The sequence below is a fragment of the Pipra filicauda genome, unplaced genomic scaffold (genome assembly GCF_003945595.2).
Source record: "Pipra filicauda isolate LSUMZ 115617 unplaced genomic scaffold, ASM394559v2 scaffold19_size4547281_pilon, whole genome shotgun sequence".
Classification (NCBI taxonomy): Eukaryota; Metazoa; Chordata; class Aves; order Passeriformes; family Pipridae; genus Pipra; species Pipra filicauda.
The window spans coordinates 3,617,945-3,634,106 of NW_024104309.1; the positions used below are offsets into that span (position 1 = coordinate 3,617,945).

A 16,162-nucleotide genomic window follows, 5' to 3' on the forward strand; every position below is an offset into this window, starting at 1 on the left:
AGAAGCAGCCAAAAAACATTTCAGTGGAGCACATTGGGAAGTCCTCTGTCAGGTCACAGTCCCTAAAATTTGGCGTAAAAGGGGTTTTCTGCTGAGGCTCTGGAAGCTGATTGCAGAAAGCCCAAGGAAAATATTACAAATTCTGTACAGAATCTGCCTTTCCTTTAAAACCAACATTAATGTTCCTGTGGATGGTTATAGCAACACCATGGTATTTACGTGTGTCTATACCTATAACATGAAATGTTTTGTCCTCTTGTACGTACAAAAGTGTTTTTCAGGGAGATTCAGTAATATTCTTCAAGGCAACACTCCCAGCACACAGGATCATTTTGCTCAGACTAAAACCAGAAAGGTGATAGATATAAGGTAACGGACAGTGATTATTCAGGAGTCTGCAGCATTTCAGAGCTAAAACCGGAAAATACTTAACACTGAACAACCACATAAATACTTTATGGTCTGAAAGCCTTACTGGCATTAACATTAACTGATCAGAGCTGCCCTTACAGGGCTGGTTAGGAGAGGGGAAGGGCAGCGAAGCATCTTTAGAACCATCAGCAGGACAGGACACACCAACAGCTGGCGTGAATTAGCAGGTGAAGGCAGGGAGTCCATCAGCCGGAGACCTGTCCTTGTGTGTTAATGTCCCCCCATGCTGAAGCCACCTGCCCATCTTCCATTTTTCTGAGCATATCTGTCTCCCGTGGGAGATGTGCTCAGTCAGATGACCAAGCATCCTTCCCTTTGGGTAAATAAAACCTCAGCGCCCATTGCAAAGCACAGGGACCCCTCTCTGACCCGCTGGGGATGCGGGTCTGCCCGCACTGATGGTGTCCAGGGATGGGTTGTGGGAAAGGTGGGAAATGGTGTCCCTGGGGAGTGTGGCGTCTCTAACCTCACTCCTCCTCCACAAACCCTCTGGAATTCCTGAGGAAGGAGGGGGGGACACCCCACCTTCCCCTCCCCACACGCAGGCGTGGGGGACAGGGAAAGCCTGACTCTGCTGGTATCGTATCCACACATCGTGGCTGACGGAAACCTCGGGCAAAGACAGGGCGAGCGTGCTCGGAGGCTTTAATGTGGACCATTTTCCCCGGGTTTCGCAGTATTTCTGCTGGGATTGGACGCGAAGGCCCCCCCAGGAGCCCGCGCGCTTCCCGCCGGGAGGGGGCGCTGCTCGGCTGAGGCGCGGGGGGGGGGGGCCGGCGGGAGCGGCGCGCGGCCGCCTCCAGGGGGCGCCGCGGGGCCCGGCGGGCGCGGGGGCGCGCGCGGGGTGCGGGGGCGCGCGCGGGGGCGCGCGGGCAGGTGCGCGCACGCAGGTGTGCGGGCACAGGTACCGCCACCCGCCCCCCCGGGCTCCCCCCCGGCCCCTCCCTCACGGCATCGCGCACGGGAGGGGGGCAGCAGAGAGGAGAGCAGGATGCGCCGGTCTGAAAAAACTCATCTGCAGAAGTTGCTGGGTGTTACCGTTCAAGCCACCCCGAATCCACGTTTTGCAACCCTGCAGGAACGCAACTGGGATTATTTATTATTGCTTCTCCTTATTAATTTAATTAAGTCTTGTTGGTGTAGCATTCCCCCCCCCATGTTAAAGGAAATGAAGTCAACATCATTAAAAGGAGTGGAATAGGCGTATGCCAAAGCATTTGTAAGAGCACGTTAAAAATATTCTAATATGAATTCCAGCTGTCTTTTCAGACCATTGGTAACTTTTCCGAAGAAATTCAGTGATGGCCGCAGCCTCACTGCCGTCGTCCGTGCGCTGAATGCAAATTTGTGGCAACAAGGGAAAGCAACCTTCATTATTTCCTACAATCACACTTTTTAAATCAAGTTAGCTAGGAATTTATAAAGGCCTTTGGCATCAGCTTTGGAGTAGGGCTCACTCGTGACGTTTGGAATTAAAGGCAAATTGCACCAACCTCTCCTGCTCTGGGGAACAGCAAAAACCCCAGTGAGCCCAGCCCCGGGGTTCATGGGGCACGGGGCACAGCTGGAGGTGCTGCCCAGGGGCCATGGGTGATGGGGTACCTGAGTGCCAGGGTACCTGAGTTCCAGGGGATGTGTTTTGGGTTATCTTTGTGCAGGTACAGTCATGTGTGGGGCACTGGTGGGCATATGTAGTGATATATTGGGGTGTCTGTGTGCTGGGGCACCTGTGTAACAGGATACCTATGGGCAGGTGTAGCAGCATACTAGAGTATCTGTGTGCTAGGGTATCCATGTGCAGGTATAGTCCTATACTGGGATATCTGTGTCCTGGAGTGTCTGAGTGCTGGGGTACCTGTGTGCTGGCAGTTATTTTGCTTGGGAGTACCTGAGTACTGGGGTACTTCTGTACCACAAGTGCCTGTGTTCTGGGGTACCTATGACTCAGGGCTATCTGTCTGATGGGATACCCAACCCCATCCTGCCCTGCCTTCCACAAAAACTTCCAAACTGCCATAAAACCATCCTAAAGGATGAGGTGAAGGATGGGGGCCCCAGCAGGAGATGCAAAGGGGCCCCCCTGCAAGAGGGGCTGTCTGGCTGCTGCCTCCTTTGCACTCCCATGGCTGGAGGGCACTGAGAGCACCAGCCACTGGTCCTTGCAGATGGGAACAGGCTCCTTCCCCTACAGTGTTCCATCCCGATGTCTCGAACGTTTTGGGAAGAGCAGTACTGCTGCAAGGAGGGAAAAGCAGCTTCCCTGGAGTCTGTATGGGACAGGGAAGGCAGTTAGCCACAGCCACTCTCTCCCTATGCTCAGGTGTCCTGTGTCCTCCTCTGCTCTGTACATTTCTCCTCTGCTTACTGGTTTTCCAAACCTGCAAGGGGCAGGATTTTCCATGGAGATTCAGTGTTCTTTCTGTGTTGCATATGCAGGAGGCCTGCCCACATGTTCCCTTTGCCAAGCAGGGCAGAAGTCACTTGCATCAAAGTTTGGAGCTCAGTGACACTGAAAATCTGGAGATATTTCTTGAATTTAACAAGTGAGGGGGAATTTTTTTTTTTTTTAGTCAGTTTGATGCTGCAGTGCAGCAGCAGAAAATAGTTTCAGCCTTCTGCTCTGTGTGCTGCATTATTGTTGGGGGGTTTATCCCAGATTTTATTAGCTCTGTAAGCATTTCTGGCTGCATGTGACCATCCTGCTCTCAGGAGCGACTCCTCCCTTGCTCAGCAGCGAAAGTCTCAATGACTTGCCAATGCAGCTGGTGGGATTCAAGCATTTCTGAAACTTCTCCCCTGCAACCCTGCTCTAACTCTGGGTGCAGCCAAGGGGACCCAGCAGAGCCCACATTGGGATGGAAATCCCTATGGATTGTGTCAACTCCTAAATTATAATAATTCCAACAGCACTTTTCGTACTGATTTTCCCTTTTTTTTCCCTGATTTTACTGTTAAAGGATGTGATGGGAAATAACAGGCAAACCCACTGTATGGCCTAACAGGTATAGGGGGGAGAGACCCCAAGCTGTGATGCTCAAATATCTCTGGTCCAGAGGACCCCTTGGCTTTGCAGATTTGATTCATGGATGGTGGGAGCAGCGCTGGGATGCAGGGGTTCTGCAGTCGCTGCACCTGGCTGGCACAGAGCCCCTCTGCTGCAGGGCTGGGAGAGCCGGAGGCTGCCTGGGGGGGTCTGTGTCCCACTGTCACCGGGGAGGATGCTGCGGCTCCAGCACCGCGCTCCGGAGCGTGTAACCCCCCCCCATAGACACACATATAATTGGGATAGGAATAATGTCTGTGGGTAAGCACATGTGTAAGGGGATTGCAGCGGCGGTGCGTGCAGCTGCTGGCAGGCAGGACCGCGCTGGGCGGGAGAGCTCGGGGGTGCCCCCGCACCCCCCTCCGCGGAGCCGGGCCCGGGAGGCACTGCGGGGAGCGGCGGGGGCGGGCGCGGCGGCTGCCAGGTGCCCCCCTCCCTCCGTCCCTCCATCCCTCCCGCCCTCCGCGCCGCCCCCGCCACTTTTATTGAGACTTTATTTTGCGGCAGGGGTCGGGGGGCGCCGGCTCTCCCCTGGATTTCTCCCCCTTCTCCCTTTTGGTTATTTGTATTTTTTTTTTTTTTTTTGTGGGGGGGAGGGTGGCTCCGAGCTGGCCAAAACCTCCCCGCTCCTCGCATGTGCGTGATTTAGAGTGACAGAATTGCGAGCCGGGGCTGGAGCAGCGATAAATCAGCCCTTCGTCGGCGCGGGGTTGCCGGGACTCGCCCAGCGCCGGACGGAGACTGCGGCAAAAGAGAGGGGGAAAAGGCAGGGGGGGGGAGGGGGGAAGGAAAAAAAAAAAAAAAAAAAAAGGAAGGGGGAAAAAAAGGAGGAAAAACACAGAAAAATATACAGGAAAAAAAAGATCAGCCCGCGGGCCGGCGGAGCGAGTGGCGGGGTTTGCGCGGGCGCGGAGCAACTGGAGCGGCCCCGGGCTGCGCTGCTTCGAGGGGTTTTTCCTTTCTTGGTTCTTCCTTTTTTCTTTTTTTCTTTTTCTTTTTTTTTTTTTTTTTTTTTTTTTTTTTTTTTTTTTTTTTTTTTTTTTTTTTTTTTTTTTTTTTTTTTGCTTTTTCTTTCCTTCTCCTGTACCTTAGATGAAAATGGCTACCAGTGACTTGGCGAGCGTTGGGAAGGCAGAGCTGGCAGGTTGCGAGATTTATTTATTTGTTCTTCCCCCCCCCCCCAAATAATCAAGAGCCAGACCAAAATCAAACAGCAAACTTTAAGGGCTTTGCTTTAATTCTCCCCCCACCTCTACTTTCTATCCCCCCACCCCCGCGATGCGGTGCCAAGGCTGTGCCGGAGGGGGGGCCCGGAGGACCGGGAGCTGCGACGCCCATCACCGTCGCCCACGCCGGGCAGCGGCTGCTCGGAGAGGGGCAGAAATCGGGCAAAGTCGGGCAGAAACCTCTGGGCTGCGAACTCCCTCGGCGAGTAAAAAATGGTGCCGCGGAGCGGGCGGATGCTGCGGCGGACACTGCGCTCCCGCGAGTAGGGATTATCCACCTTTTTTTTATTATTATTATTGTTATTATTTATTTTTATTGTCGTGCCACAGATCTACAACTGTACGTGCAAATAAAAGCGAGAGCTCACGGATACCGGTTTCCTTCCAGCGAGGACTGAGTAGTTAATCCAATAAGTATCTGTATTGTTCGGGGCGGTGGGGGGGGGGGGGGGGGAAAGGCAGTTAATCATGTATCGCAATGTATGGATAATATATATGAATATTAAAGTGACGGGGGGGAAGAGTTTCGACGAGGGGGCTCCTATCGGGGGAGAGGACAAAGAAGAAAGTGGAAACAATCTTTTAAAATATTTTCCATTCATAAAAATGGCAGAGGGCTTATCCACCAGTCTATTTCTGCGTCTGACTGAACAGCTAATGCGTTATTGCAAGCTTCAAAAGATAATTGTAGTGTCGGTAGAGACCTAATAATACAGCAGCACATGTAATTTTAAACAACACCTCATTGTTTATTGGGATGTAACTTTCCCAAAGTTTATTTGTAGCATTAAGAGATTTTTAAGTGCAGAACAAATTGCAAATGAGCAGCTGTGGGGCGATGCACGGTTTGTGTGGCTACAAGAGTTTCTATATTTAGTGACAATCTGAATCTGAAGAGGATGAAAAAAACATGAATATTTTTAAGGAAATGCTTATTTCCTCCTGGAGAGGGGGGAGCTGGGCTGGGGGATCTCCTGGCTCGGCTTTTCAGTTTTCTGAGGGAGAAATAATACAGTCTGTGTATCTCTGCCCACGAGCTTCATGACCATACGTACACCTGCTTCATAGGCTCAAAAATAACCTTTTCATCCAAGAACTTAAGGAAGGGGTCGGGCACACGTACGTGGGGCGGTGTCATGATTTATGTGCTTTTCCAGGAATCCAAATAAAACCGTGGCTGAGCACGTCTTTGTAAGGGCCACCTGTGCATCGTGCCTGGTTGTTCCGGGGGTTACCCTGTGGAAATCTTCCCAGCCCAGTATAGAAGTTAACACAACAGTCGGGTGAGCAGAGGATGGTCTCACCTTCTCCCTGCTGTTAGGAGATGAAAGCAGTGATTGTGACAGGCAGCCCACACGGATTACACTTCTTTTTTTTTTTTTTTTTTTCCTTTCTTATTTTTTAAGAAAAACTTCTTTTATGCAAAAAACCCCAACAAAGCAGCCTCTCCAGAGAGATCCAGTACCAGTGCAGGGTGCCCAGCTCAGGGATCTATATTGCCAGGGCTTACAATGCGGCAGGTCAGTGAATTACAGTAATAAAGACTTAAAAAAAAAATCAGGTGCTGAGACGAACACATTTCTTTCACTATTCCAAAGGAGCCATAGGCACTGGGAAAGGCAGACCAAGCAAAAGAGAGCGGATGTGCTTCAATCTGTGATTTTTTGTGACATCTTTTAGGTAGAAGTGTTGGGTCTCGTGCAGGTGTGAGTTGTTACAACCAACCTTTTCACATGAGATACAGCACAATTTTTATGACTCACTCCTTGAACATTATGAAGTGGTCTATAAAATTAGAGAAAGTAGTGAGGTGAAAAGTTACTAATCTTGGTGGAAGAGTATTACTTTTTATTCCCTAAAATTTCATTCAATTCAAAGTTTATGGGCTAAAAGTGGGTGTTTATAAACTAGCTGTGTTAGACAGTGCCTGTCTTTCCTGTGAATAATATAGAACTTACCACCTTCTAAAGAATATCTAATTTAGGGCTGGATTTTTAATAGCAGAAAAGAGATAGAGTTAGCAAAACTTGCGATGGAAAACCTTCCTGCTCTGTATCATTGAGGAAAGTGATCAGACCTCATGTGTGCTATAGGTCAGCAGGGCTAAAACTATTTTATAAAAAATAATTGTGGAAGAGATTTCCAGATGAATTTAGTGCCAGAAAAGCAGTAATAAACCTGCACCTGTTACTGTGCCCTCCTAACCAGCCCATCTCTAACCTAGGCACAAAGTTTTCTGAGTTTGTGTCTGAATAGGCCACTCAGATTATTTTTTTTATTTCCCAAAACTTTAACATAGATAAAAAATGTGGAAAAAAATTTGCTTAGTAGTGCAACAGATTGCTGGTTTGATTTTTATTTATTTATTTGGGTAAATAATGCCCATCTCATTGTGAAAGTTACAGACCCCAGAGAAAAGCCTGCAGTGAAGGACAGCAGGGAATGCATGTTAATGAGGGCTAAAAGACCACCGCTGTTTCTAAGCAGTGTAGGTGATGATTATTTAGTAGTATTAATATTCCTGTTTTCTCTTAGACATAATTTTTTTTTTCACATACCTGTTTGTGTTACCTGAAACTTTACAAAGTCCAGTCAGCAATTCTTAAGGTTTATTTTTCACAGCCTGCCTTGAATCTCAGCTTTTATATTCTGAGCAAACCCTGGATGTAAAATGTTCTCATATAAAAGTATTGACAAAAGCCTTACTTTCCTTTTGAGAAATAGATTGCATAAATAAATATGACAATGCATGGATATATAATATACCAAAATAAATAGTGTGTGTATGGGTGTGTATGGGCACATAAACATTATTTGCCACACCATGTTTATACCACTCTTGCGCAAACTTTATCAAGCGAAATTTTCATCGAGGCGAGCGAGATTAGGTCCAAAGTGTTTATGCCAAACTGCCTGATAAAACATTGGATTTGGGACAACGGCAATATCAGTTCTGTGCTCTGCAATCACTCTATATCGCTGGAGAATTATTTTGTACCATTGTGAGAGGTGTCCATCAGCTTCTAGCCGCGATAACACTGCGGGACTGCGTACAAATAAAATATATCTGAGGACAACTGTACCTGTTTGCATCTTTCCTGGTTGTGCATGGAGGATTTATCCAGCTGGATGGTGGCATCAACATGGTGGAAAGGGATTTTTAGGTGCCTGCTGGCCCTTGGAGTGGCCCGGGTCTGCCCCAGAACTGGGCCAATGGGCACTGCTCGAACCCATGAGTAAATAACAGCAAGCTTAATAAACTGCATTCACTTTCACACAGAACTTTCGCTTAGAGGTCTATTTCTGTTTTTCAAATAAATCCTGCTTGCAAAGCTGTTTTTAGGTTAAAATAGCATCACCATTTATTTTGCTCCCCATAGAAGATCTACAGTAAAACAAAAGGGGAAACACTGCCTCTCCCGTCTCTCTCCGTTCTGTTGCTTCCTTTCTGCAGCCTGCACACTTTTGCTGGGAAGTTATTTCCTCCGCAGTGCATTTCGCAATAGACTCGAGACCCTGTGGAAATGCATTACAACTCTGCAGGCATTTCTGCGATGCGCTCGGCTCCGGAGCCAGCGCCCCACGTACGGCTGTGCCAGGCAGCGATGCCGCCAGGAATTCGTGGTTAAAGCAGGAGTTTTCACAGAAAGGAATAACACTGACCAATTTTTAGTGTAGTTATTCCCACTTGCCCTTAGCACAACTCCATTAATTCCCATCCCCACCTTGTGGCTTGGGCCTAGACCCCACATTCTGGTGCAGTCGCCTTCATCTGTAGGATAGGGACTGAAGCACCTATTTATCCTCCTCTGCTTTCCTGCTGGGAATCATAGCAATGGACAGAAAATATTGCATGCTAAAACCTTATTATGCACATGTATTTAGCAGTGTAAAGTGAGAATTTCCATTAAACATATTACCCTGCTTATTAAAGCTGCTCCCTGTAATCTGGAGCCTGGAGGTTGAAAGTTCTGCCCACCTGCCCTCTCGTTTAAGGGCAACACAGTGTTTGCATGACTGTGGTATTTATTTATTGTAGAATCATGGGATGGCTTAGGTTGGAAGGGACCTTAAAGATCACCTAGTTCCAACCCCCCAACATGGGGAACTATATTGCATCAGGGTTTGAAGCCTTCTAACTAGAGGAGGAAAATCCCATTATGCTCAGTTCTCTGTGTACACGTAGAATAATAAAACAATATCTTCCCTGGAGAGAGTCTTACAGAATACTCTAAGTTTTGGTATCTTCAGAATATTATTGATGCCACGATGGATGCTGGGACCAGGTTATGCACAGCACTAACCTACAGCTCCTCCGTGACATTTCTGCTGGGATTTGTAGATAATTCCATAGCAGGTCATGGGATGACACAGAAACATCAGGACATTGACTTCCATCAGCCATACTGGCACTTAGGTCTCTTGGAGATGTGAGTCAGCAGCGTGTGGCTCTAAGGTTTTGATGGAAAGGGGATCAGGATTGACCTCCAGCTATTTCGGGGGGCTTCTGGCTCTCACTGGGGTGCAGCTGCTCCCAGGGCAGGCGAGCTGCTATGGTGGCTCTCCCAAAGCCACCAACACCATTCAGGGCCCCAAAGAGCCCTGTTGTCCGGCTCAGGCCTTTAATGATTGCTGCTGTATGTTAACAGGCCATACCACATATAGACTGGCTATTGTCAGCACTGATCCTTGTCCAACTGATGGGCTATTCAAAGCGCTTCTCAAGCCTCTCCAAAATCCCAGCTTGTTCTACCCCGATGACAGCCATCCCTCCCATTTGGAGTTTTCTTTGTATGCTTGATAACATGGTGGAAATCCCTTATTATGCTTCTTTTAATAATGCTTTCACATGGCAAGGGGACATGATGTTTTAATTTATGCAGTACACATCATCCTTCGACAATTTGCTAAGAGGAGCCCTTGCGACCTAAGCCTGCGCCGAATACCACAAATTTATGCAAAACCAGTGGTTTCCAACCTGTGGTCCCCAGACCGCTGGGAATTGGCGGAGTCCTTCCGAGGGGTCACCAGGAGGTAACCAAGAAAGCAGAGCCGCTGTCGGGAGGTTCAAACGTGCCGCAGATGGAGCCGCGCTGTCACCAGCGCAGGTCTGGGGCTCCCAAACTGGAAACTGAAAATCACCGTCTCAGGGTTTTTTTACTTTCTTACTCCTTTTCTTTTTTTTTTTCATCTCTGTACTCAATACACTGTGGCTGCAACCTCTGTCTCTTTAACTACCTGCCCAAGTCGACTAAAAGCAGTAAATTCAGAGGGGTAACCACACCACTCCTTATGAGTTAAGTTGTGTGAGTCAAAGTCTCACTTTGTTGTCAAAAAATAGTAATTAACCTTCAGATCCACTTGCTCCCCCCCTTCCAAATTAATTTTGCAGTATTATCACGCATCTTGAGGCTTCCAGTTTTAAGCATATAATGCTTCTGCTGTTAATGAAGCGGGTATCCACGATCAAGGGGAGCTGAGAGCCACAGACAATTGTTTGTTTGCCTTTATTTCTCACGCCCTTTGAAGGTTTTTCTTTCTCCTCTGTTTTGCTTTTTTTTTTTTTTTTTTATTAAGTGACTTTAGCAGATTGTACCCTCGGAGCTGTGAATAATGGGGTTATTCTACAAAAATGGCCAAGGCTAGTTAAGACACACAAAGCCAGGAAATCCTTTCAGGGATGAAATCAGGACTATTTTAGGGGTGCCGTGTAAGTTGGAGACTTTGCAGCTCGGCTGCTGCATCGCTGCCAGGCACGGCCGCGCTGCGGGGAGGATCGGTCCTCCCCCGCCGGGGGCTCGCCCGGCCGGGGGGGCCCGCACCGGCACCGCACCCGGAGCGGGGGGGGGCGAAGCGGGGTAGGGTCTGTGCAGAGCAGGGGGGGATGTAAAGGTGGTCGTGCAAACGAGGATGAGGGGTTTGCCAGTGCCGGGTAACTTTGCCCGTGCAGCAAAGGAGCTTTGCTGGTGCAAGGGACGGGGGGTTCCCCGCGCTGGGGAGGGCTGCCCGTGCGAAGGGTGCGCATGGGGGGGTACCCGTGCAAGGGAGGGGTTTACCCGTGCCGGGGGGGTTACCCGTGCAAGGGAGGAGATTACCCGTGCAAGGGGGGGTTATCCAAGCGGGGGGGGGGGTGGTTATCCGTGCGGGATGGGGGGGTTACCCGTGCAAGGGGCGCTCGCAGTATCCACCCACAGCACTCCCCCGCCGCCCTCCCGCGCAGGACCCCCGCGGCTGGGAAGGGGCTTGGCGGGGGCGGGACACGCTGCGGGGCCGCCCGGCGTTGGGGGGTGTGCGGGGGATGTCCATGAGCCCCACCGCCCCCCGGTGCGGGTCTCCTATGCGAATCGCGGCGATTGCGGAAATAAGCGGGGGCGGGGGCGAGGAGGAGGAGGAGGAGGAGAAGAGGGAGGTGGGCGGGAGGCTGCCAAATCGCTCGTAACTTCTGCAAAGTCCCGGGCACTGGAAGCCCACCAGGCAGAGCGGGGAGAGGTGGCGGCAGCACCCGGATCCCCCGGCCCCGGCTCGCCCCGCGCCGCAGCCACCAAAACCCCCAAATCACCCCAAAACCCAAGGGGAAAAAATCAAAACCCCAATACATCCCATCCAAGAGCCGGCCGCAGTTGGCTGCGGCGGGTTTTCCCTTCCGGTTCCCAACGGCCGCGAGTTGATTTAAGCCATTAAAAAATACAAAAAAATCTCGGGGAAAAAAAAAAAAAAGAAAAAAAAAGAGTGCCGCCAACCACCAGAGCCCGCAAAGTTTCTCCCGCACTGTTATCAGTGTTATGCCTGTTATCCCTGCCTGTGGGACGCGGCGCCGCTTAAACTCCTCTTTTTTTTGTGTTGTATTTTTATCCCGATTCCCACGCTTTCGCAGCAGAGGGAATTCGCTATTGTGTCTGCGCGGGGTCTGGGCGCGGAGGGAGCGCGGGCGCGCAGCGCTGCGCCGCCGCCTTTCTTTTTTTTCCTCTCTTTTTTAACCTTTTTTTTTTTTTTTTGAAGGGATTTGAGAAAACCGCTGAGCTTGACAGATTCCCCCCCGTGTTTCCCCCTCCCCGCCCGTACGTGCGCGCCGGCCCCGCGCGCGCCCGTCCTGGAGCGGCCGCGGCCGCGCACAAAGAAACGCGCGCGGGCGCGCGCTGTGACGGACCGTGGCGCGGACCAATGGGCGGGGCTGCGCTCTGTGACGTCACCCGGCACCGCCCAATCAGCGCCGGGGGTGGGTGTTGCGACGTTTGAACTCTCCCGGGGGGAGGGGCGCGCCTTTTTTATCCTTTTATTCCTCCTTTTTTTTTTTATTCTCATTTTTTTCTATATATTTTTTCTTCTCTTTTTATTTTTTTCTCCCTTTTTTTTTTTCCTTTTTTTTTCCTCCTTTTTTGTTTTTTTCTTTTCCGCCGAAGTTGGCGGCGCCCCGCGGGGGAACGGGGCCGCTGGCGGGGACGGAGCCCTCGAAAATCTCCGGATTTAGCACCCAAAAAAAAGAGGGGGGGGGAGGGGAGAAGAAGAAAGAAAAAAAAAAAAGCTAAAACTCCCTACATTTAAAAAATTATTTATTTTTTAAAGCATGCTTAACAAAACGCTGAGTTGGGAGAAATGAGGATAACTTGCGCGGCCACCCGTTTAGCGCTCAAATATACCGCCGGGGGGGAGGTGGTTTTGTTCTCCCTTTATTTTTTTTGGGGGGGGGGAGGGGGTTGTTCGCGGCTGCGGAGGGGCTGCACTTGACCGTGGCCCCTGCCTAGAGGGCGCAACCAGCCGTCCCGCGGCCAAAAGTCTCCCGAAGGGCGCCAAAAGTTACTTAAAAGATAATGCTGGAAACCGCAAAAGGCTGGGAACGGTGCGGCACGGACGGGGGAGGGACACAACCCACTCCCCCGCCACCTCCTAAACAAGCTGCGGGGAGGGATTTTTCCCCTTATTCCCCTATAGATGGAATTTTTCCCTGCGTGTGTCGTCGTTCCCCCCACCCTCAAAAAAACCACAAAAACAAAAAAGCCTTTAACTACGCGCCTATAACTGACACGGGGGTCACCTAAACCGCCTCCAGCAGTAGTGGAAAACGCTATTCCCGAGCGGAAATGGGGGGGACACACACCACCCGGGACACCCTCCGAGTCCTCAGGAGCGGGCTGGAGAGCATCCAAACCCCAAACCCAAACGTTGCCGGTGCCAAGACAATGCGCTTCAGAAGTGGCAGGAGGCGCGGGGGTATTTTTAATTTTAAGCGCTTCACTTTTAGATTTTATAAGTAAGGAGGGTGCGGGGGGTGGGGGGGTGCGATGTGCAGCTGAATTTGTGTTGCTATTTTTTTTAAGAAAATTATTATTATTAAGTGGAATAAGGCACCCTCGATTTAAAAGCGCTTGATTTAAAATGACAAGTGCCAAAGGGGATGGGGAAAGTTGTGGAAGGCAACGCCGCTCCCTCCGGCACCCCCCCCCACCCCCAGTCCTCCACCCCATCCCTCCACGGTCAAGGGCCGAGCGGAGCCGCAGCCCCCCACGGGAAGAGCAAAATAAATAATAAATTATGATTAAAAAAATACACAAAACCTCTCCCCCTCCACCACCAAAAAAACCGAAGAAAACTTTGAGTTGGGCTCTGTGCTCCGCGGCTGGCCGCGCTGCGGGGCGGCGGGGCGGAGGGAGGCGGCGGCGCCGCAGCCCCCTCCCCGCCCCTCCCCGCCCCCGCGGGCGGGCGGCGCGGGGCGCGGGGCGGGCGGTGCGCGGCGCAGAGCGGAGGGGCGCGGAGCGGAGCGCAGGGGCGCGGAGCGGGGGCGGCGGAGGGGCGCGCAGCGGAGCGCTATGCCTTTAACGGCGCGCGGGGCAGGCATGCCGAGCGCGTAGTGCGGGAAAGTCGAGGCGGGGTTAAAGTTCAGCTCATGGAGCGGCTCCGCGCTGGCTGCAGTTTGGCAGAGTTGGAAATGTGAAAGCAAGAAGCAGGCTCGGGGCTCCCCCTCCTCTCCTCTCTCTCTCTCTTTTTTCCCCTCCTCTCTCTCCCTCTCCCTCTCTCTCTCTCCCCCTCTCTCTCTCCCTCTCTCCCCGCACACGCACACCTCCAAACCGCAGCCCCCCGCAGCAGTCATGTATTCTCCGCTCTGTCTCACCCAGGTAAGCGGCCGCCGGGGCGCGGTGGGGCCGGCGCTGCGGGGGTGCGCGGCCGTGCGCGCCGGGGAAGGGGCACCACCGCCGCTCGCCGAAACTAACTTTGTTGCCTTTCGCTCGCATCCCCCCCCCTCCACCCCCTTCCCGCACGGCCATTTGTGTCGGCACATGGCTAATGGCGCCTACTTATTAATGCTTTAATTAACGGGGGGGGCCGCGCGGGCGCGGTGCTGCGGGACAACCCCGCACGGCCCCGCCGTGCTTGGTCATCCGCGATCGATGCCGCCGATGCTGCCGCCCGCGCCGGAGCGCCCCGCACAGCCTCGCACCGCGGCCCCGGGGCAGCGCTGGAGCCGCTGCGCCGCTCCCCGCCCCGGGCACGGCGCGGCCCGCACCCCCGGCACCGCGCCCGGGGCTCCGCGGGAGCGGCCCCGCCGGCTCCGCGCCACCCCCCCCGCCGCCCCGGGCGCGGACAGAGGGACCGTCCCCCGCACCTGGGCTCGGTCCCGCGGTGCGGCGCGGTGCAGCCGCCCCCGCGCTCAGCGCCCTCCGCACACCCGGCGGCCGCCGCGGCCGGGGACCCGTGAGCGTGTCCCCGCACGGACACCCGCAAACTTGTCCCGCGTGTGTCCCGTGTCCCCCCCCTCGCCACCCTCCCGCCCGCGGATCGGGCCCCCGCGGGACTCGGCGCAACTTTTGCGCCCCCCGCTCTCGGCGGGACGGGGCTACGCGGGGAATGTGATGGGAGGGGTGTCGTTCCGCGGTGCCCCCCAGTTGCGCGGCCGCGGATCCCCCGGCCCCCCCTTTTTCTCCGCGCGCTGCTGCAGGACGCTGAATTACACCCCTTCAATTAGCAGGATATAATGGTTTAACGAGGAAATGCTTTGTGGCGGACTCAAACCCCAGATTATTTCCTCCTGCAGGAGATTTTGACTACATTATTCTTATTAATTTAATTGGAATATTTTTTTTCTCCCGGTGAGAAAGCCTCTCCGGGCTCTTTCCGCCGAGAAAAAGGCAAGGAATTGCAGAGAGAGGGGCGGCAGCTTCCCAGGCAGCCCGAAGAGCTGCAAAAGTTTCAACCCCTTCTCCCGTCATGGTCCCCTCTCTTTTCCCAGCCTCCTCCAAATTTTGGGGTGCTGGTGAGGAAATGCCAGGCCGGCAGGGACACGAAACTCCAAACCGTACACTTGCTCAAAGGCAGGAGGAAAACAAGAGCAAAAGGAGTTTGCAGAGGTTGGGATGCAACTCTGGGCTCTGCCTGGACAAAGTTTGTGCTTCTAATTCAACTCTGAAAAATACCTGGTTTTTGTCAGCTCTGCAGCTGCAGGAGGGACCCCGGACACTCCGTGCAGGGCCCGCAGCACCGACTCGCTTGGCATCTCCACGTGGGGCTCCTTGGGCTCAGTAGGCCCAGTTGCACATTAAGGAGAGAAAATAAATCCATGGGCTGGTTGCTCGTGGCCCAGTCATGTTATGTGTGTCCCCCTCTTTTTTTTTTTTTTTTTTTTTTTTTTTTTTTTTAAGTTATAAAAAGAAAAAAAAAGGGCAAAAAGCCCAGCATGTGCTTTGACTCCGTTAGGAAAATCTCGCATTCTTGCTGCACGTTTGGAAAAGTAATATAAGGATTAGAGGCCTCCTGACAAACTCTTCCCTCTGAAGGATCAATTAGGTGGTTCTGTCATTTTTCCATAGAAAAGGGGGTGAGCCCTGAGCCATTGCAAGCAATTGAAGCAATTTCCTATTTTATCATTTCGGGAGCTTTTATTGATACAAGTTTTGGAACAGAATTTTTTTTTTTTTTTTGGCAAGTTTTGCTTCAAATTTAAAGGGAAGCTCTTGAAAGTGGGTTAGACAAGGAAAACAAACAGAAATCGTGGTTCTGAGCATATTTATCCAAACCCTGGAACCGAAATGGCACGAGCATTTTGTATCATCTGTCAGGAAAAATCCAAACATTGTTCCATTTACGTATCTGCTGAGGAGCTAGGAAATAGTTGGGGAACATATGCACATCTCATAGATTTACAAGTAAATGGATTGTAAAAATATTAGCAAGGATCGCTGTAGCTGGCTTAAATTCAAAAGATCTGCAGAAATACATTGTTTCAAAGCCTCCTTTGCAGGATTACATTATTGCGGGCACCTTTGGGCTGGGTTTGGGGCTCTTTTATCATAGTTCTTTTTTTTTTTTTTTAGCATCTTTTTGAAGAGCAGAAGAGAATTTTGGGATAACAGTACCAAATTGTGTGGCCCAAATTTTAGGTGCTGCTTAGAAACAGACAGCTCTCGGAAGAGCTGTATCCTCAAACTTTGGAGAGTAGTGCAATAAAGAAAAAACCAACTTTTTATTATTG

The 16,162-nt window shown here is 51.7% G+C and overlaps 1 protein-coding gene across 9 annotated transcripts in view; it reads left to right on the plus strand.

Moving 5' to 3' along the window:
• The window catches only part of NFIA (nuclear factor I A), a 406,215-nt gene that overhangs the window by 147,026 nt on the left and 243,027 nt on the right, over window positions 1–16,162 (plus strand). For 8 of the 9 annotated variants that reach the window (XM_027748733.2, XM_027748734.2, XM_027748739.2 and 5 more), the window contains exon 1: window positions 13,453–13,811. The exons of the other annotated variant lie outside the window; for it this stretch is intronic. In XM_027748733.2, coding sequence (XP_027604534.1) covers window positions 13,785–13,811 — 27 coding nt within the window. In that variant the 5' untranslated portion in view covers window positions 13,453–13,784. Of the gene's footprint in view, window positions 1–13,452; window positions 13,812–16,162 lie in introns of those variants that run through there. 9 annotated transcript variants of the gene reach the window in all.